The sequence below is a fragment of the Epinephelus moara genome, chromosome 23 (genome assembly GCF_006386435.1).
Source record: "Epinephelus moara isolate mb chromosome 23, YSFRI_EMoa_1.0, whole genome shotgun sequence".
Taxonomy (NCBI): domain Eukaryota; kingdom Metazoa; phylum Chordata; class Actinopteri; order Perciformes; family Serranidae; genus Epinephelus; species Epinephelus moara.
This window is the reverse complement of record NC_065528.1, coordinates 15412115-15427822: the sequence shown is the minus strand read 5'-3', so window position 1 is coordinate 15427822 and position 15708 is coordinate 15412115. Positions and strand designations below refer to the sequence as shown.

At 41.8% G+C, this 15708-nt stretch overlaps 2 protein-coding genes across 2 annotated transcripts; one reads left to right on the top strand and one right to left on the bottom strand.

Moving 5' to 3' along the window:
• The first annotated feature begins 492 nt into the window (after positions 1–492).
• Positions 493–5258, top strand: tmem229a (transmembrane protein 229A). Its single transcript, XM_050036813.1, has one exon. It carries the CDS (start codon positions 605–607, stop codon positions 1676–1678), a length of 1074 nt encoding a protein of 357 aa, XP_049892770.1. The 5' UTR covers positions 493–604; the 3' UTR covers positions 1679–5258.
• Positions 5259–8709: 3451 nt separating this feature from the next.
• On the bottom strand, positions 8710–12384 carry LOC126385013 (hyaluronidase PH-20-like). Its single transcript, XM_050036500.1, has 6 exons — positions 12203–12384; positions 11941–12109; positions 11625–11843; positions 11389–11547; positions 10839–10928; positions 8710–9147 (listed from the first exon to the last, which is right to left on the bottom strand). The coding sequence occupies exons 1-6, from the start codon at positions 12382–12384 to the stop codon at positions 8710–8712; spliced, it is 1257 nt and encodes a 418-aa protein (XP_049892457.1).
• Between the last annotated feature and the right edge of the window lie 3324 nt (positions 12385–15708).

Genomic DNA, 15708 nt, shown 5'->3' with positions numbered 1-15708 from the left:
GCATGTTATTATTTTAAATTGAGTCATTTTAAAGGAACCCCACAGAGTCTTTGACCACTAGTGGCACCACAGAGCTGTGTTTTTACGAGGACGCACATGTACAAGCATGCAAGAGGTGCAATTAACGTCCTGACAGATCGGCAGTTGGTGACGGTTGCATGTCAACGAGTGTGGCATTGTGTCCTTCCCAGGGCAGGGCAGAAGACTGCTAGCTTGTAAACACAGATATAAACAATGCATTCAGATTAAGCTGTGTCTCATAAGGAAGGAAATGCACTAAACAGGAGAATGGTGAGTCACGCTAAATATAGACACCACTTCTGTTTGCTCCAAAGAAAACACTGTGGGACATTTAAAGCGTAAATGTCAACAGAAGTTTTGTTTGCTCACAAAACACGCTCTAATGGACATTTTTGAGCGTCCCAAGGTGGGTTCATAAGAACAGGTTTTTACAGGGAGCACTTGAACGCAGCAGTCGCGCCGTACAGTTGCAGGAGATGCTTGCAGCCGCAGCTCGCCTCACAGTGCGGCCGCAGCGGAACATAACAGAAAAACAATGTGTGGGAAGAGAGAAGCTGAATCTTCCCACACAGAGTGACTGATCATGGCCAGTCGGTGGCGGTACGGACCTCGCAGCCGGTCGGGAGACCCCGCCGGTGGGCTAAAAACGGCGCGAATGCCCCGCCAGCAAGAACCGTCCGGGGAGACAGAGGACGCGGCGGAGTCGCTGCGGGAGCTGCCGCGGTGGATGCGGCTGTACTTCTACGGGATGCACGGCGTGACTCTGGATGTCCTGCTCTCGTCGCTGCACGGTGTGTTGAATCATCGGGACCCTAAACTGGTGGGCTTCTCCTCACCGTATCTTTGCATCATGCATTCACTGACCCACTTTGCGCTGGAGAAGATCTACTCTCAGAAGAGGTGTTTCCGAGGTCGGCCTGTGGTGTTTCATCTTGTTTTCTACCCGTCGGTCTACATCGGGCTGCAGATCCTGATCGGGAACATTAACACTTTGACCGAGCAGGTGAGGGTGGTGTCTGGCACGCAGCTGGCGGTGCATTACATCCTGGCTCTCTATTTTGCCCAGGTGTTTCACAGAGGGCTGTCAAAGCTGCAGTATCACCCCACCTGCCCCCCCGACCCCACCATCAGGGAGGACAGCGGTCATGCTCGGGGGCCTCTTCATGGTCTCCCCGGCTTCGTGCGTTTCCTGTTCTTCGGGATGCACGGCTTCCTGGACGAGGTGCTCTTCACCTCTGTCTTCAACCTTGTGGAGAAGTCCGACCGGACCCTCAGTGGGCACACGTCCCTGTGGTCGTTCCTGATGTACGGGAGCTGCAGCTTCGTGGTGGAGAAGCTCTACTTGCACCTGCACTTCAGCAGAGGCTGGGGGACGTGGCGGAGGCTCCCCATCTACATCTGCTTCATCTACACATGGGAGTTCTCCTGGGGTCTGGTCCTGAGGCAGTTTGGCGCCTGCTCCTGGGACTACTCGCACTATCCTCACAACTTCATGGGACTCATCACCCTCCTGTACTTGCCAGGCTGGGTGTGCCTCAGTCTGTATCAGGACGTGCTGTCTAATGTCCTGCTGAGAATCAAGTGCACCAAAGATGTGAATGGTTTGAGTGGGGAGAATGGGGAGCTCAATGGACAGCTGGAGGCAAAGAAAAAATGATGTTAAAAGTCTGGCTCAAGTGAGAGCTATGAAGAAACAAGTTGGCATTATTTTATTCTAATTAATAAATTATTACATCAAACTGATTTGATGAGAAAATCATAAAAGCTGATATTTTAGAAAGAGCAAGAGATAAAATGGTATAATGTGAGACCATTTTGGCCTTAAAAAGGTCTGGATTTCACATATCAAAGTATTTAAGATACTTCTACTCTTTGGACTGCTGGTCAGCAATATGTTGCCATGACAACAGATACTGAGATGTTGAATACAGGATTCAACATTTTGTGCAATTCATATTTTCAGTAATTCAAGAGTTACTCCAGGGTCCAGACACTTGGTACCAATACGCAGATGAGACACTTTCCAGTCGCCAGCTCTGCAGCACCTGATGTTTCTGGGTCCAGTAATGCAGATAAAACACAACCGAGGACCCTGAATTGTTGACCTAGTCTGTTTAAATTCAGTTAACCTACTGCCATTTTTATCTCTCTGATGTAAAGTACAGTTGTAATAGTAATATTTTACAAGTCCTCATGGCTCTGGAAGTGTGAACATCCTGTTTTTTTATGATTGCAGTGGCAGACCGACCATCGAATACATGACATGCATCGTGGCAGCTCTAGTTTGAGTTGGATTGCTTCATTTCCATATGCATTGCATGCTTTAACTATAGCTCATATCTGCATGCTAAGAAGTACAAAATTAAACAACATGCAGAAGGTTTGTAGATTAGATAATATGATATTCAAAAGTCTGTATTTTTAGGACTAAAAACACACAAACGTCCCATCTTTCATGCAAGCAGTCAGTCTCTAAATGTTAATTTCTTTTTCTGTTCAATGCTAATTCACATTTAGAAACAAATCGTCTTGTTAATATGACCCCCGACTAATGCATGGCAACTATTAGAGCAGAGATAAACCCAGTAATATATGTAGCAAGGAAACCTGTAGCTGAATGGATATGAGGAGCTGAGTGAGATTTTACTGTGAATCTTTTATGAACCAAACGTTACTTTGCTGGAGTGCCTTCCTGTGAAAACGGTGTCAACCAGACTCAAACGAACACGGCTCAGCGTCCATGGGCTCCTGTTTTTATATTAGTAGCACCAAAATGATCGATATAACTACAGCTGATCAAATTTACAGATTTCTATGTCCAACACAATAAAACAGAATAGTACAGACTTATTGTAGATTCATAAGGAACCATTTTTAGTGAAATACTCCCTAGATAAACTCCAACATCGTGCACTGTGTAGAGCATATTCTGACACCCAAATTTGTTTTACAACGGTTTATGCCTTACTAACAAAACAAACCAATCTTAGTACCTTGCACTGTGATTAAATACATGGTGGTGAATCTTAGCAAACTTGTCTACTCTATGCGAGTCACTCTGTGAGGTAACTAACCATCTTTAGAAATTACGTGGCTGATAAACTGATGGGTTTGCCAGCAGTTTAGTTTTAGTAGAATTTAAACTTGGTGCTGGAATCATTCCTGACAGTCACGAAGAAACCCTTCATTTCTTTATGATTAGAAAATATTTTGTATTGATCACAACTGTAAATTCTGATAATTTGCATTAACTTGTTGTAGGAATGAGTAGTGTTATCTGAATGTCTAGATACGCTTGTGGTTTAATGGATGCAAAGCTTGAATGATTTTAAAAACTGTTGTTTTTTTAAATAATCGTCAGTAATATGGATATAATGACAAAGTGGGTAAAGGCAAATAATAGAACAGCTAGAACAATCTGATAAGTTCAGAAAATTACATCACTTTACTGTAACGTAGCCTTTAAAATCAAGTAAAAGACATCTTGATATAATAACGATACATGCTCAGCCTTCTCTTATACACTGTGGGACTGACACTGAAACTGTTGCACATCATTAAATATATTAGAATCATTCACTTTAGATTCTTAAAATAAGAAACTAGATTTTCTTCCTGTGTGTGGATGAGTAGGTATGGGCATTTTAAGTAACTTCAGTTTTCAAGTACTCACCTTAAGTTATTATAGAGCACTCGAGTACTCGTTCAAAAAAAAATAATGCAAGAATAGAAATGTAAAATGGCCAACAAAGGGAAACAAGCCTATCAAACCATAAATTCAAAGTTAACATAAGAAAAATCAGCAGACTTCCTGTCGAAAGGTTCTCTCCTCCCACTCAGTTCAGCATCTGCCCGCTTAGCACAAGCTAATACTGTAGCAACGGCTAATATCTGACACCACGCCATTTAAAGGTCCCAATATACTCATGCCAACACAGAAACGGCTCAACTGTGTCATTAAACCCGCTAAAAAACGTTAGGTATCATTAGCCATGTGATGCTAACAGTTAGCCCTTTCACTGTGTGTGTAGCCCGTTTAACACTGCCTCTACAAAGCGGGAATTTCACAGCATTATGCCGCCTTGCCGATCTGTGTAAAAGTTACAACCACGAAATGGGGAGAAGGGAGTTGTCTTATCTTTAAGCCAGCATTGGAGGTAATAACAGCACCAAAATGATGTCTTTATAAATGGGACAGTGGCATGTGTGTGACGTTTTTGCAACCCCACCATGGAGGATTAATAAAGTAGCTGGGAGCAATTAGCAACTAATTCAAAAAAGAAGAACAGCAGCCAAACATGTCCGCTAATTTGGAAAAAAAATGAGGTTCGGGAGCTCCTTAACCTCCAAGCAGTTATATGAGCCACCATATAACTGAGACAGTAAATGATTGTTGTTGCCATGTTATGCCATTGCTAGAAACTGTTGCGTAACATGTCACGCTTGTTACACCCCTATTTATTCCATGGTATGCTATCTAAAATCAGACACTGGAACGGCATGATGGCCCTGTTGTTCGGTACAAAGTAAAAATGCAAAGGCAGCATGAAAAAGGGCCTTTGTGGCGGGCTTATAGCGCAATCTTTGTGTCAGAGGGTTTGTGTGTGCAGGTGGACTCTCACCAACTGCACCCTGTTGCAGAGCTCACACTCCTGCAGCAGCAGTCTCATGATAAAGAGAGACTGACAGCAGGGCAAGGAGGTGCTGAGTGAACAAATAAAATGCATGCAGCTCTTAAATAAAGTAAGATCTTACCCATTCAAAATAGTAACAGAAATATATAGAGGTCAAATTCACATGTGAGAGGGTCGACATTGCTTACTTTATACTGTAAACGAGTGCTGATGTCCAAGCTAGTACTTGAGTACTTATGCCCATTCCTAATATTTAGAAGGGTAACTGGCACAGGCATTATCATTTACTTTACAAAACAACAAAAAGAGGCATCCAGCACAAAAGGTTTACAGTCAGCCCTACCTGTGGCTGGTGTGTTTGGGGGTTTTTTTGGTCCAACTTGGCAGCTATAGAGGTTCTTAACCATTTGCATTCACTGAACCACAGAGTGAATGACTTTGTACATCGTTAAGACTGTAGCTGTTTTACTCATTCTTTTCTTTGTGCTGTGTTACCTGTTTTGAAAAAGACCAAACTGCTTTTAGAAACTTGATTTGACTTGTAATGGCATGTACTGTACGACTTAACGACTTAATTAAATCTGAAATTTTCCTGTGTCACAACTGGCATTCCTTCATTTCTTTACTTTATTATTGGACAGTACCATTTACATTATTCAGCAGAGCTCTGGGGATTAATTTTTCACAGTGTAACGCTGAACTGAAGCACGCAAGCAAGCCGTTCAAGAGAGATTGTGCAATAATGAGGAACAATTCAGTTTCTCTTTAATCGTAGCTGATGCCTTGTTTGTTTTATCTCTAGTTAAAACATTCAGTGTCATAGGGGAACCATAAAAAAGGTCTTCAACCTATTTTCAGACTGACTCATAACTGTCAACATATCTCATCTCAGGTATGAAACAAGTCTCGGCAAAAATCCAAAACAAAGTCAGAGGACATAAACAACATGACAGGTAACATTGGCTTTATGCCTGTAAATTACTTTGTATACTAGAACATGCACATCAGTTCCTGGTTCACACAAGGGCTTGCAGTCTCTCTCATTGCTGCTTCCTTGTTGAGATATTGTAGTGATAAAATACACATGAAACAAGTTAGGAAGGATCCAAGTAAGTTCAACACAAAGCCCACAGTTTAAACCTTTAATTGAGGTAACTATCTGTTCTGAACTTACAGGGACATTTTAGTGGTTAAAACTGAGCTGCAAAGCTAACACTGTGTCAAATCATCTTATCTCTTTCTTTAAACCACCTTGGAGATCATTTTGACGCAAGCAAACATAGAAAACCAGACTCGCCTCACACACTCACCACCCAGAGGACACCATTAATACACCAATGGCCTACAGTATCTGCTGACAACACCACTATGGGAATATTACACACTAACTCCTCCATAAAGACTCATTAGCACTCTCATTTACAACTATATGACTTCTGTGCACAAAGTGAAAACACAGTTTGATGGAGATGAAAACAGGAAGTGAGATGCAACAGTTTGACTGCTAATTAGCATCACCATTAGCCACTATTAGCCATCTCTCCACTAGTACAACACCTGAAAATCTTATCTTAACGTAGGTTGACCAGTCCATTAACCTGTAAATATTTTTTCACATTAACACTGACTCAAATGCCAATATGTCTAAAGTGAAATAGACCACCACTATTTGTGACACACAGAAACTTAGCTAACGTTAGCTAACACTCAACTCTTCAGCCCTGTACTTCTTTTTTAGCTTTTATAAACCTGCTTTAGGGGTTTTACTGCACATTTACTGCTTATTTATGTACCCCAGGTTTTAGCAACCTTGTTTCCAGTGGCAAATGGCTTTTAAAAAAACTTTTTAAAAAAACACAATACACCACCAACCTCGATACCAAAGAAAAACCAAAGTTAGCTATTAGCTGCTAAACAGTCTGACAAGCTAACAAGCTAGTTTGTTCTCCCAGAGATTAGAGACCAAAACAGAGTGAAAGGAAGATTGAATATTAGCACTTACATTTGTCTTTGTGCCAGAAACATGTCCTCAAATGAATGGTAATGTCGCTCCATGTCTGCTGAATGTGTAAGTAGGTAACTGCTTGCTAACAATTTAGCTAGCAGCTGAAATAGCCTGACAAGGTGACAAAAGCTTAGCTAGCTGCCTGTGGAGTTCTTTTGTCCTCTAATGGCCTAAAAATTAATTACACCGACACAGGTGTTTCCACTTATCTGATTAGACCTCAGCACAGGTTGAAGGTGGGTATACAGTGTTGTAATTAGTGACATCTGTGCTTCTGTTATCATGACCGTGACTATGACAAGGTAAAGAGAATAAAAAAAAGGCTTCCCAGTGCAGTCTGCACATGGTCACACAGTGCTGTGAGGCTCTAATCAGGCAATATAAGTGGAAACACCTGTGGGGTCAAGCGGCAACCTCAGGGGCCGAAAAATAAAGCCAGCACAGAAGTGCCACAAGCTGCATTTCCTCAAATGGCCACTAGAGGCTGGCTCCAAAAGTCAATCCCTATAGACCCCATGTTAAAATGCCCACCTTTACAGCAGAAATAAACATGGTTACAGCCTGGTACAAAAATGGTTTGGTGTCTATGGCTAATTTCCCCATCCATGACAGCAGTACAGGAGATGAATTTTTATCTAACTCACTTTATGAGTGTTAATTATGTTAAGGCTTATGGGGCTTAAACACACTGCTGCCCCCAGTCAATTCAATGAGGTGAAAGTGGCAGAGGGGGAGCAGTTTCACACAAAGCAGTTGCCTCCCACTTGTGCGCGTATAGTTTTTGCTCTACCATGCAGAGTTCACCATGTTGAACTTCTTGCAGTTGCCGCCTGGCTTTGGCTGATCAAATAGTAGCAATCAAGGAAGCAGAAAGAAGACAAGATGGAGGAGCTGATAATGTTGGTGTTAAAGTGCCAGCAACTTATAACCCGTTATTGCAGCTGCAAACCATAGCAGCAGCAGCAGCCACTTTTAAAAATGCTTTGCTTTTTGAGGGAACGCTCAAGGGCGGTTACCACGTGATGGTGTGAAAGCAGCTTTAAAGTTAGCATAATTAAGGGGCGTGGCCGCTTAGAGTGACAGGGTGTTTGCAAATAATATCCCTGGGCTCTGAGTCTGATCCATCAGTTGCTCCTCCCCAACTCCACCCTCTTGTCGAAATATAGTCACTTCTGGCCCCCAAAAATCCAAAATGGCGACCGCCAAAAGGCTTCAAAACTCGAGTCTACAAACCAATGGGCGACGTCACGATGGCTACGTCCATTATTTATACAGTCTACGGTGGGGGTGCACCAAGGAGTGGGCAACTTCATCATTTGTTTCTGTGCTAACAAATGCACCTTTTACACCAGGATATGAATATAGTCCATAAACCTTATCCAAACAAGTAAACAAAGCACATGTGAGCTAATTTGTTTAATCACCTTTTTTAGACTGGATTTCTAACAGAAGTCTTCATTCACACAGTCTTCGTCTGTTCTCTGTATTGTGAAAGGCAAGTTCAACACTGACATAACAACACTCTGGCCACCTGTGTCTCTTTTCAGGTATTTACATATACAGTCAAATCATATACAAATGCCCAATGGAAATAATAATTGTCACAGCTGATAATGACTTGATATAGCACAGTGTGTGTGTTTGTAAGTTTGATTAGAGATTAGGCAAACACCTGTTCTTTGGCAAGACTATGGAAGATGTTACCTTCAGTCAGTGGTCCTAGTGTGCACACATTATATAGATGAGGTGATGCTTCCTGGGTCCTTTTAAAAGTGCAGTAATATGTAGTTCTGGAGAACGATAGTTGTTTATTAAATGTCTTTCCGAGGTTGTCAAATACAAACGCTATGGGTTGGTGGTTGTGTTTAACTACCAACCCAAGGTCGACCTGGGAATGAGACTCAACAGCATACTGAACCTTTATTACTGCCAAAGAAGGACTGGATATTTCTCAGGTCTGAATGTACTGTATGTACTGGTTTAGGTGGTGTATTTCATGAAAAAAAGATATTAAGAAAAGAACTCTTGAGCAAACATTTTAATTCCAAGCTAAACTTTCAAGTTGTTTTTAACATCGTCCTTAGTAATACTGGCTTGTAGTGTATCGTCCACCATGGCTTTATTCAGGGCGTTAAACTTTTGGGACAGTCCTTGCTTCACACTAAACATCAGGGCCTTGTCTAGCTCTTTGTCAGTCCTGGGAGAGCAGCTCAGTCCTTTGTAGCACTGACAGGTAAACCTCCTACTCAAAGCCTTCAGGTCTGTGAGAGTGGGTCTCCCTAGGACAAGGTAACGCTTCTGAACATGCAGGATCCTGAAATTCTCGGGGTTTAGGTGGAGGTAGTGCTTGGAGTTGTAGTTCTTTCGGACGCAGCGGCCATTCCCCCGACACAGGAAGTTGCTGCAGAGCTGGGCGGCTGTGGTGACATTGGTGATGTAAGGGTTGAGGGTGGAGGAGAGGTAGGATGACAGGGCTGCACAAGAAGTCTGGGGAGCAAAGGAAAGTGAGTGGAAGAAGGAACAAGAAGAGCAAGAAGGGAAAAGTTTTCAAAAGTAAATATATACTCTGTAAATTTATATACTGTGTAAATACAACTATATGTCTGAAACAGAACATTACAGCAAGTCAACAGCCCTCAGATAGTGTGTGTTGATATAAGGTAGAGAAATAGGAAATACTTTTATTAGCTTGACAAGAATTAGATGAGAGGACCAATACCACTCTCATAGTTGTTAGTTCAATAAGAAACTGAACCCAAGAAACTGTTAGCTGAGCTTAAAGACTGGAATCATGGGGAAATAGCTAGCTTGCCTCTGTCAAACATATTGTACCTCATTTCTTTATGCTGTGTACAAACTTAAGTGTAAAAACAACAGGATGGGTTAAGGAAAGATGAATTCACAAAAAAATTACAATATTTCATCGTAAAATAACCAAGCGGCAACCTCCGAGGCTAAAAAATGAAGCCAACACACAAGTCCCAAAAACTGCAGTTCCTCTAATAACCACTTGAGGCTGGCTCCAAAAGTTAGTCAATCCTCATAGACCCCCTGTGTTAAAGTGGCCAACTTTACAGCAGAAATAAAAATGTGTACAGCCTGGTACAAAACGGTTTTGTCCTCTATAGCTAATTTCATCATTCATGACAACTGTACCGGGGGTGAATATTTATATAATGCACCCGTTTATATTTTATTAAGGCATAAAGTTGTGCATATTTAAGGTATTTGAGTTACAGGTTTGTGGGGCACTGCTACATTCTATGAGGCAGATCCACCCCTCAACCTCTAGTCCAAAAATAGCCTAGACATACCAACACACCAAGATGGCAGGGACCGAAATGCTGAACTCAAGGCTTCAAAACAGCAATGGGTAAAGTAGCTGTGTCCATTATTTTGTACAGTCTATGGGTGTAACCCTAGATTCACAGAGTATAGGCGCAGCTGTAGCTGTTGCTATTTCAGTGTGTTTTCAGTTCCTGAAAGTTAATTGTAACATTTTGGTTAAAAAAGTCTTGTTCAGAGTTTGATTGTACTGTAAGTAGCAGAGACTTAGACTTCTCAGATTCTCAGAAGTTGGATGTTAAGTTTTTCTGGTAAGTACATTGTTTTAATGGTTTTAAGCCTGTTTTTCGCTAGCAGAAATTAGCATTAGCATTATCACAGTTACCCATAACTGTAAATGCACCATGCTAACCAAGCTTGCAGCTAGCGTTGGGGTTATCGCTACCCTCTTATCCAAATATGGTCACTTCTGGCTCCAAAAAAAACTAAGCTGCGACGGCCAAACTTGAGGCTTCAAAACCAGAGTCCACAAACCAAGAGGTGATGTCACAATGGCTCCATCCATTATTTTATACAGTCTATGATAACATCATATGCACTGATTGATACTAACTTGAATTAACATGGCAAGGTCTCTTTCAGAAGACTTTAAACATCCAGTGAAAGTCACTATCAACAAGCTAGTCTTGGCTTCCCTGCCATGGATTAACTAATACTGTTACAACCAACACAATCCATCAGTGCCTGTGCCGTTCAGGTATTGTTAGTGTGTCACAGAGACGAGCAGAGTCCTATATCATCTAATTGAACACATTGTCCCTGGTCTGACTACCTGCCACCAGTACACTGTCATGTCTTTCAGCAGTCCAGTGGAGGTCAGGGGGTGATGTTACCTGGTTGTCATAGTCAGCGCTGGCCCCCCATACGACAGCGCCAGACCCTCCTAGTGCTGCACTCTCCCCGATGGTGTTCACCAAGTCTCCCTGGATACAAATGGTTAAATATGTTCAATATGTAGATAAACAGAGACTGCCACACACATTAACAAATGAGACAATCATGTATGCATGCACACTGTGCTTCTTATTTCCCCCAAATCTCACCGTACAAGGTGAGAAGAGAGGTAAGGATTATGTGCTCAGGCGAGGTGTAACAACATCTGAGCAGGGTGTTGTTACACCAAGAAACCAAACTCCTCTTAAAACTGGACCTCAGGCTGAAAACACCTCACTGCTGGGATGAAGAAGTAACCTAAAATGTATCTAATCTTGTCAAGTGTGTGGTCGCTCTGTAACGAGTCATTAAGAAAATGTAATCTGTTTGAATGGTGGATTTAATTATTGATTTATTTTTAGTGAGTGGTTGTCATCAGTACGTCTCCCAGTGAGATCCCATGCTCTTATAGAATACAAATAAATCCACATTTGAATGACTCTCATTCACCTGGCTGAGAAAGCGTCTGTTATGATCAACAAAGACAGGTCGCATGTAAGCAAACACAGGCACAGTGACACTCCTTTTAGGCAGGGCAGATACTCTCAAAGCTTCCTGGATGCGGTTTCTCACCATCAGGGCAGCTTTGGGATTGTCTGCCAGACCGACCTGGAACAGTGCAAGGACAATAATATTAGAGGTCACCTATCCATAACAAGTAAAACTTGCCTTACAGTCTAACCAACCTGCAGGTAGATGGAGGGGTAGAGGGCAGTGCTGGACTCCCACAGCCAGAGCAGCTCATCATTCTGCCTCCTCACCTCCTTGGAGCAGCGCCCTGTGTAGCTTGGCCTCTCCCAGCCGTAATTGTAGCAGTTAGGAAACAGGTAGAAGCCCCAGAGATAGTTGGGTCTCATAGCTCTGCCAATTTCCAACTTCCCTGACATGAAACTCTTCGCTGCCACCTGAAATGGAAGGAATGAAGGAAGAATAGAAGAGTCAATATTTAATAACTGTTAAGAACTGTATAATTTGTTTGGTTAATCTTTAGGTAGTTCTGACCTGGAACTGGTGTTTGGCTTTCTCTGTGGCCTGCTGCAACGTGAGGGAGCGGTTTGTCTGCATAAGGTGGGCCACAGATAAAGTCTGGTAGATTCTCTTTGTGCCCCAGTTTCTGTCCCATAGGGGGCGCCATTCCTCCCAGTCTATCACGGCCAAGCCTCGGCTTGTCCTAGAGGGAGGACAGGAGGGTGAAGAAGCGGGTTAAAGATTAGCCTCAAGTGTGCCAAGCGATGAAAGACATACATATAAGGTATATTCTCACTTGGATGGGATGTAGTAGTTAACATCTGCTCTGGCCTTGTTCATACTGGCTCTCAGGTTACCTCTCTGAGGGATGCCACCATTCAACTGTTTCTTTCTCATGAGGTCTACATGTGGGTAAAGACCCAGTCGGTCTGTGTAGAACAGAGACAGAAACTGTCCTGGGACCTGCAGCAGAAACATAACAGAGTGAATGAACCTGTGAATTTCCCTTAAATAATCAGTCAGTCAAACTTAATTTTTTTGAACACCTTTCAAACAAATCTGCGCAGTTAACAAAAGAAAACTTGCTAAAATTTTGATAAAGGAAAAGAAAAGAAATCACAGTAATTAACAGTAAAACTTTGATATAAAAACAAAAAGAGAAAAAATTAATAATAATAATGGTAATAAAATAAACAGAATAAAACTATAAAATTTAAAGCTAGACGAAAGAGATGAGTTTTTTGTCTACATTTAAAAAATATATATTTTTAGCTCTTCTCAAATCACCAAACGTTTTTGTTCTGCTTTGTGGAACAGCTAAAAGAAAAGAACCCAACTGGTGGGTTGCAGTCCAAAAGTGGGTCTTGAGTCCATTCTGAATGGACCACAAGTGACTCACAAACGTGTCAGGTTTGTAAAAAGCGCACTTTATTTTCAAGTACAGTAAATTTCCGGCACAGTGCTTTTATTTTGAAGTGCCATTTCCAACTGTAGAGTGAGTGACTAACAGATAGTTACGTAACAGAGTCAGCAAACTAGTTCGGTGAAATGCATGTATGATGCTGAATATATTAAACTGTGTGGACCTTGAATTAATGACTAAGGAGAGATCTGGACCCTGTTGGAACCACTGGTCTGGTGCATGGCCATGTACATGTAGTGCTTTATCAACTCGTTTTTACCATTTTAAAATCAATATGAAAACAAACAGTGTAAAGACTTTTAAAACAGGCATATGTATTTCTCGGTAGACCAGAAAGGAGAGTGTTACAGTGGTGTAGCCTGCTATTTATAAAAGTGTGCTCTGGGTTGTTTTTGTCTGGCTAACTTGTACTTCCCTGTCATTCACCCTCTGCCATCATGAAGGATCCTCCACTTACTTTCATGCACCTTGAGGAGACAAGGAGAGAGGTGGCTTCTGGAGGAGCCACTTTGTAATTTTTCATAGGGGTGATCAGATAGGGCCACTGATAATCTTGGAGTTGCTCACTCCAATAGAATTTCAGGAATTTGCTTATGCTGTTAAACTATACAGTGTGGGCCGGTTGAAAACTATGCGAATATGACAGTTAAGGAATCACATACTGATATACCCTTGGTTTCTTATTTTACAGTTAATATTGGTTATTATCTGATCTGATAACTGATTATCTTTAATTTGAAATAGTACACAGATTATAAGGAACATTTACGAGGAACAAGCGTTCTTTAGTTTAGGGGAGAGTCGTGGGTACCCATGGAACCCATTTTCATTCAGATATCTTGAGGTGATAGTTCAAAGGACCTCTCTGAAAATGACCTTGGGAGTTGTTCCCTTGCCAAAATTTAGCATATTTTTGGAACATTATTTAGGTCCCTTCCTGACAAGGTTTGACAACATGGTTGGTACCAGTTGATGCCTTAGGTTGTCTTGTACTACATTCGCACTCCTTTAAAAAATGAAAGACAGTAATATCGACCTCCAATTACTTTTTCGTAATTTTTGTTAGAGGTGGCCGAAAGCGGGCTTATTCTCACTGCACTTACATTGTACTGCTGTATATAGGAAACTACAGATAATAATGAACACAGTTACATGGCGAGATCCAATATAATATGCCGTCAATTTATGTGTGATATTACCGTAGAATATATAGCATAATTTAATCGAAAAGTTTGGAGGCATGACATGATGCAGCAGTTTGTTTGTTTTTAATTTACCATACAATCAACATACGAATATTCTTACGCAGCTTTGTGGTGTATTATTGTGCAGATAACAATGATGCAAGTAAATTAATAGCCAAAATAAGAAAAAACAGTGATTTGTGCATAAATGAGACCAGTCTCATTTCAAAGTCGCAGATATCCGACACTTAGGCAGTGACTTGTGGCGTCAGAAATCGACACAAAAGGCGTCTTTCAGTGTCGGCGTGATAGGCGGCTGGTTGCCATTATCGTTTAACGCCGTCTGGTGGTGTCATGGGGAAACATGGCAGGACAAAGACGAAAGTTAAGGCAGCGAAAGTCCGACTGGGGAGGACGGGATGGGTGGTGGATGGGTCCAACAAACATCGACTTTTACACTGCCGAAAACTAACCACGTGCTTTTGTTGTTGAAGGGGGAAAAAAAATGTCAATTTGCGGTGTTGTACTGATGTAGTGCGTTTATTTTGAAAGAGACTGTATGTAAACATTAAATTTCCTGTGAAAACGGAGGTGTGGTTTGAAAGAAGACAATGCATGTAACAGGCAGAACTTGACACAGTGTCCCAGAACGTCAACAACCAACACACCCAGGGTACCTTGCACGTCGTATGTGGACGTGGAAAGTCCATGACCAAACATCAATATGTGACGAGGTCGGAGTGAGAATGTGTTGCCTAAAAATACTACTTATAATCATCTGTGTTAACAGTTAACATAAATGAGTAAAGGCCTCCTGTTATAGGCCCATAAGAGATGTTCCTATCTATGAAAGACACACTAAGGTTTTGAGATTGTTCTTCAATAAGGGGTTTGACAGGTGATACAGCTGTGCAGCACATCATATGTAACTGAAGTCACTTGAGAAGGATGCTGTGGTACACATGCATGGTACACTATGGTAAGTATTTCTCATTTGGCAGCACTGGCTCCTCCATCCTCACATTACTTCCTTGCCTCCCGTGTGTGGGACAAAGTTGTGAGGAAGGGAAGTAAGTAAGGGAGGACAAGAGACATGTTAGCATGATGAAATGAGATGGTATTTTCAAGAAAGGGAACTGTTTTAAAGCCTCCAGTATAAGAGGTGTCTTTCCTACATGGCTTGTATTATATAATTATATTCATACACTTAACTGTGTTAGCATTATGTAGAAACGAGACCCAGATTCAACTTTGTTTGCATGCATGGAATAGGTGTGGCAACTACTCAAAAGCCCCCCCCCCCTTCCCCCGCACCAATTTTTTTTTAAAGTAAATCATTGGAAATGTTCTTCCATAATATCTTTATGTAAAGTAAGTGAGCTTGTAAATTGATTACAGCGAGTGTTTTGCAACCATTGATTTGAATATAAGTAAAACAGAGTCGAACTCAACTCAATACATCATTCAAATATGTGTCCCCTTACCTTAGCAGGTGTGGCCACTCCTTTAAAGGGTGAGGTGTCCAGTGAGATATTATATCTCTTACACACCATATCAGGGATGTTCCAGCTAACAATGAAAGGCTGGTGCTCAAACAGTGGACCTGTGGTGTCGGGGAGAGGGGGAGGTGGAAGCAGTCCAGGCTGACGAGAAGCTGCTGCTTCTGGAGGAGACGGCAAGGTTTTGGGGAGAGGA

What these genes read in the sequence shown, in the direction of transcription:
- tmem229a (XM_050036813.1), top strand. Translation starts at nt 605, where the DNA reads ATGGCCAGTCGGTGGCGGTACGGACCTCGCAGCCGGTCGGGAGACCCC.
- LOC126385013 (XM_050036500.1), bottom strand. Translation starts at nt 12,384, where the DNA reads ATGTTTCTGCTGCAGGTCCCAGGACAGTTTCTGTCTCTGTTCTACACA. An exon ending in AACTACTACATCCCATCCAA is followed by an intron (nt 12,110 to 12,202) that starts GTGAGAATATAC and finishes TCCTCCCTCTAG; the next exon opens with GACAAGCCGAGGCTTGGCCG. An exon ending in AAGCCAAACACCAGTTCCAG is followed by an intron (nt 11,844 to 11,940) that starts GTCAGAACTACC and finishes CTTCCATTTCAG; the next exon opens with GTGGCAGCGAAGAGTTTCAT.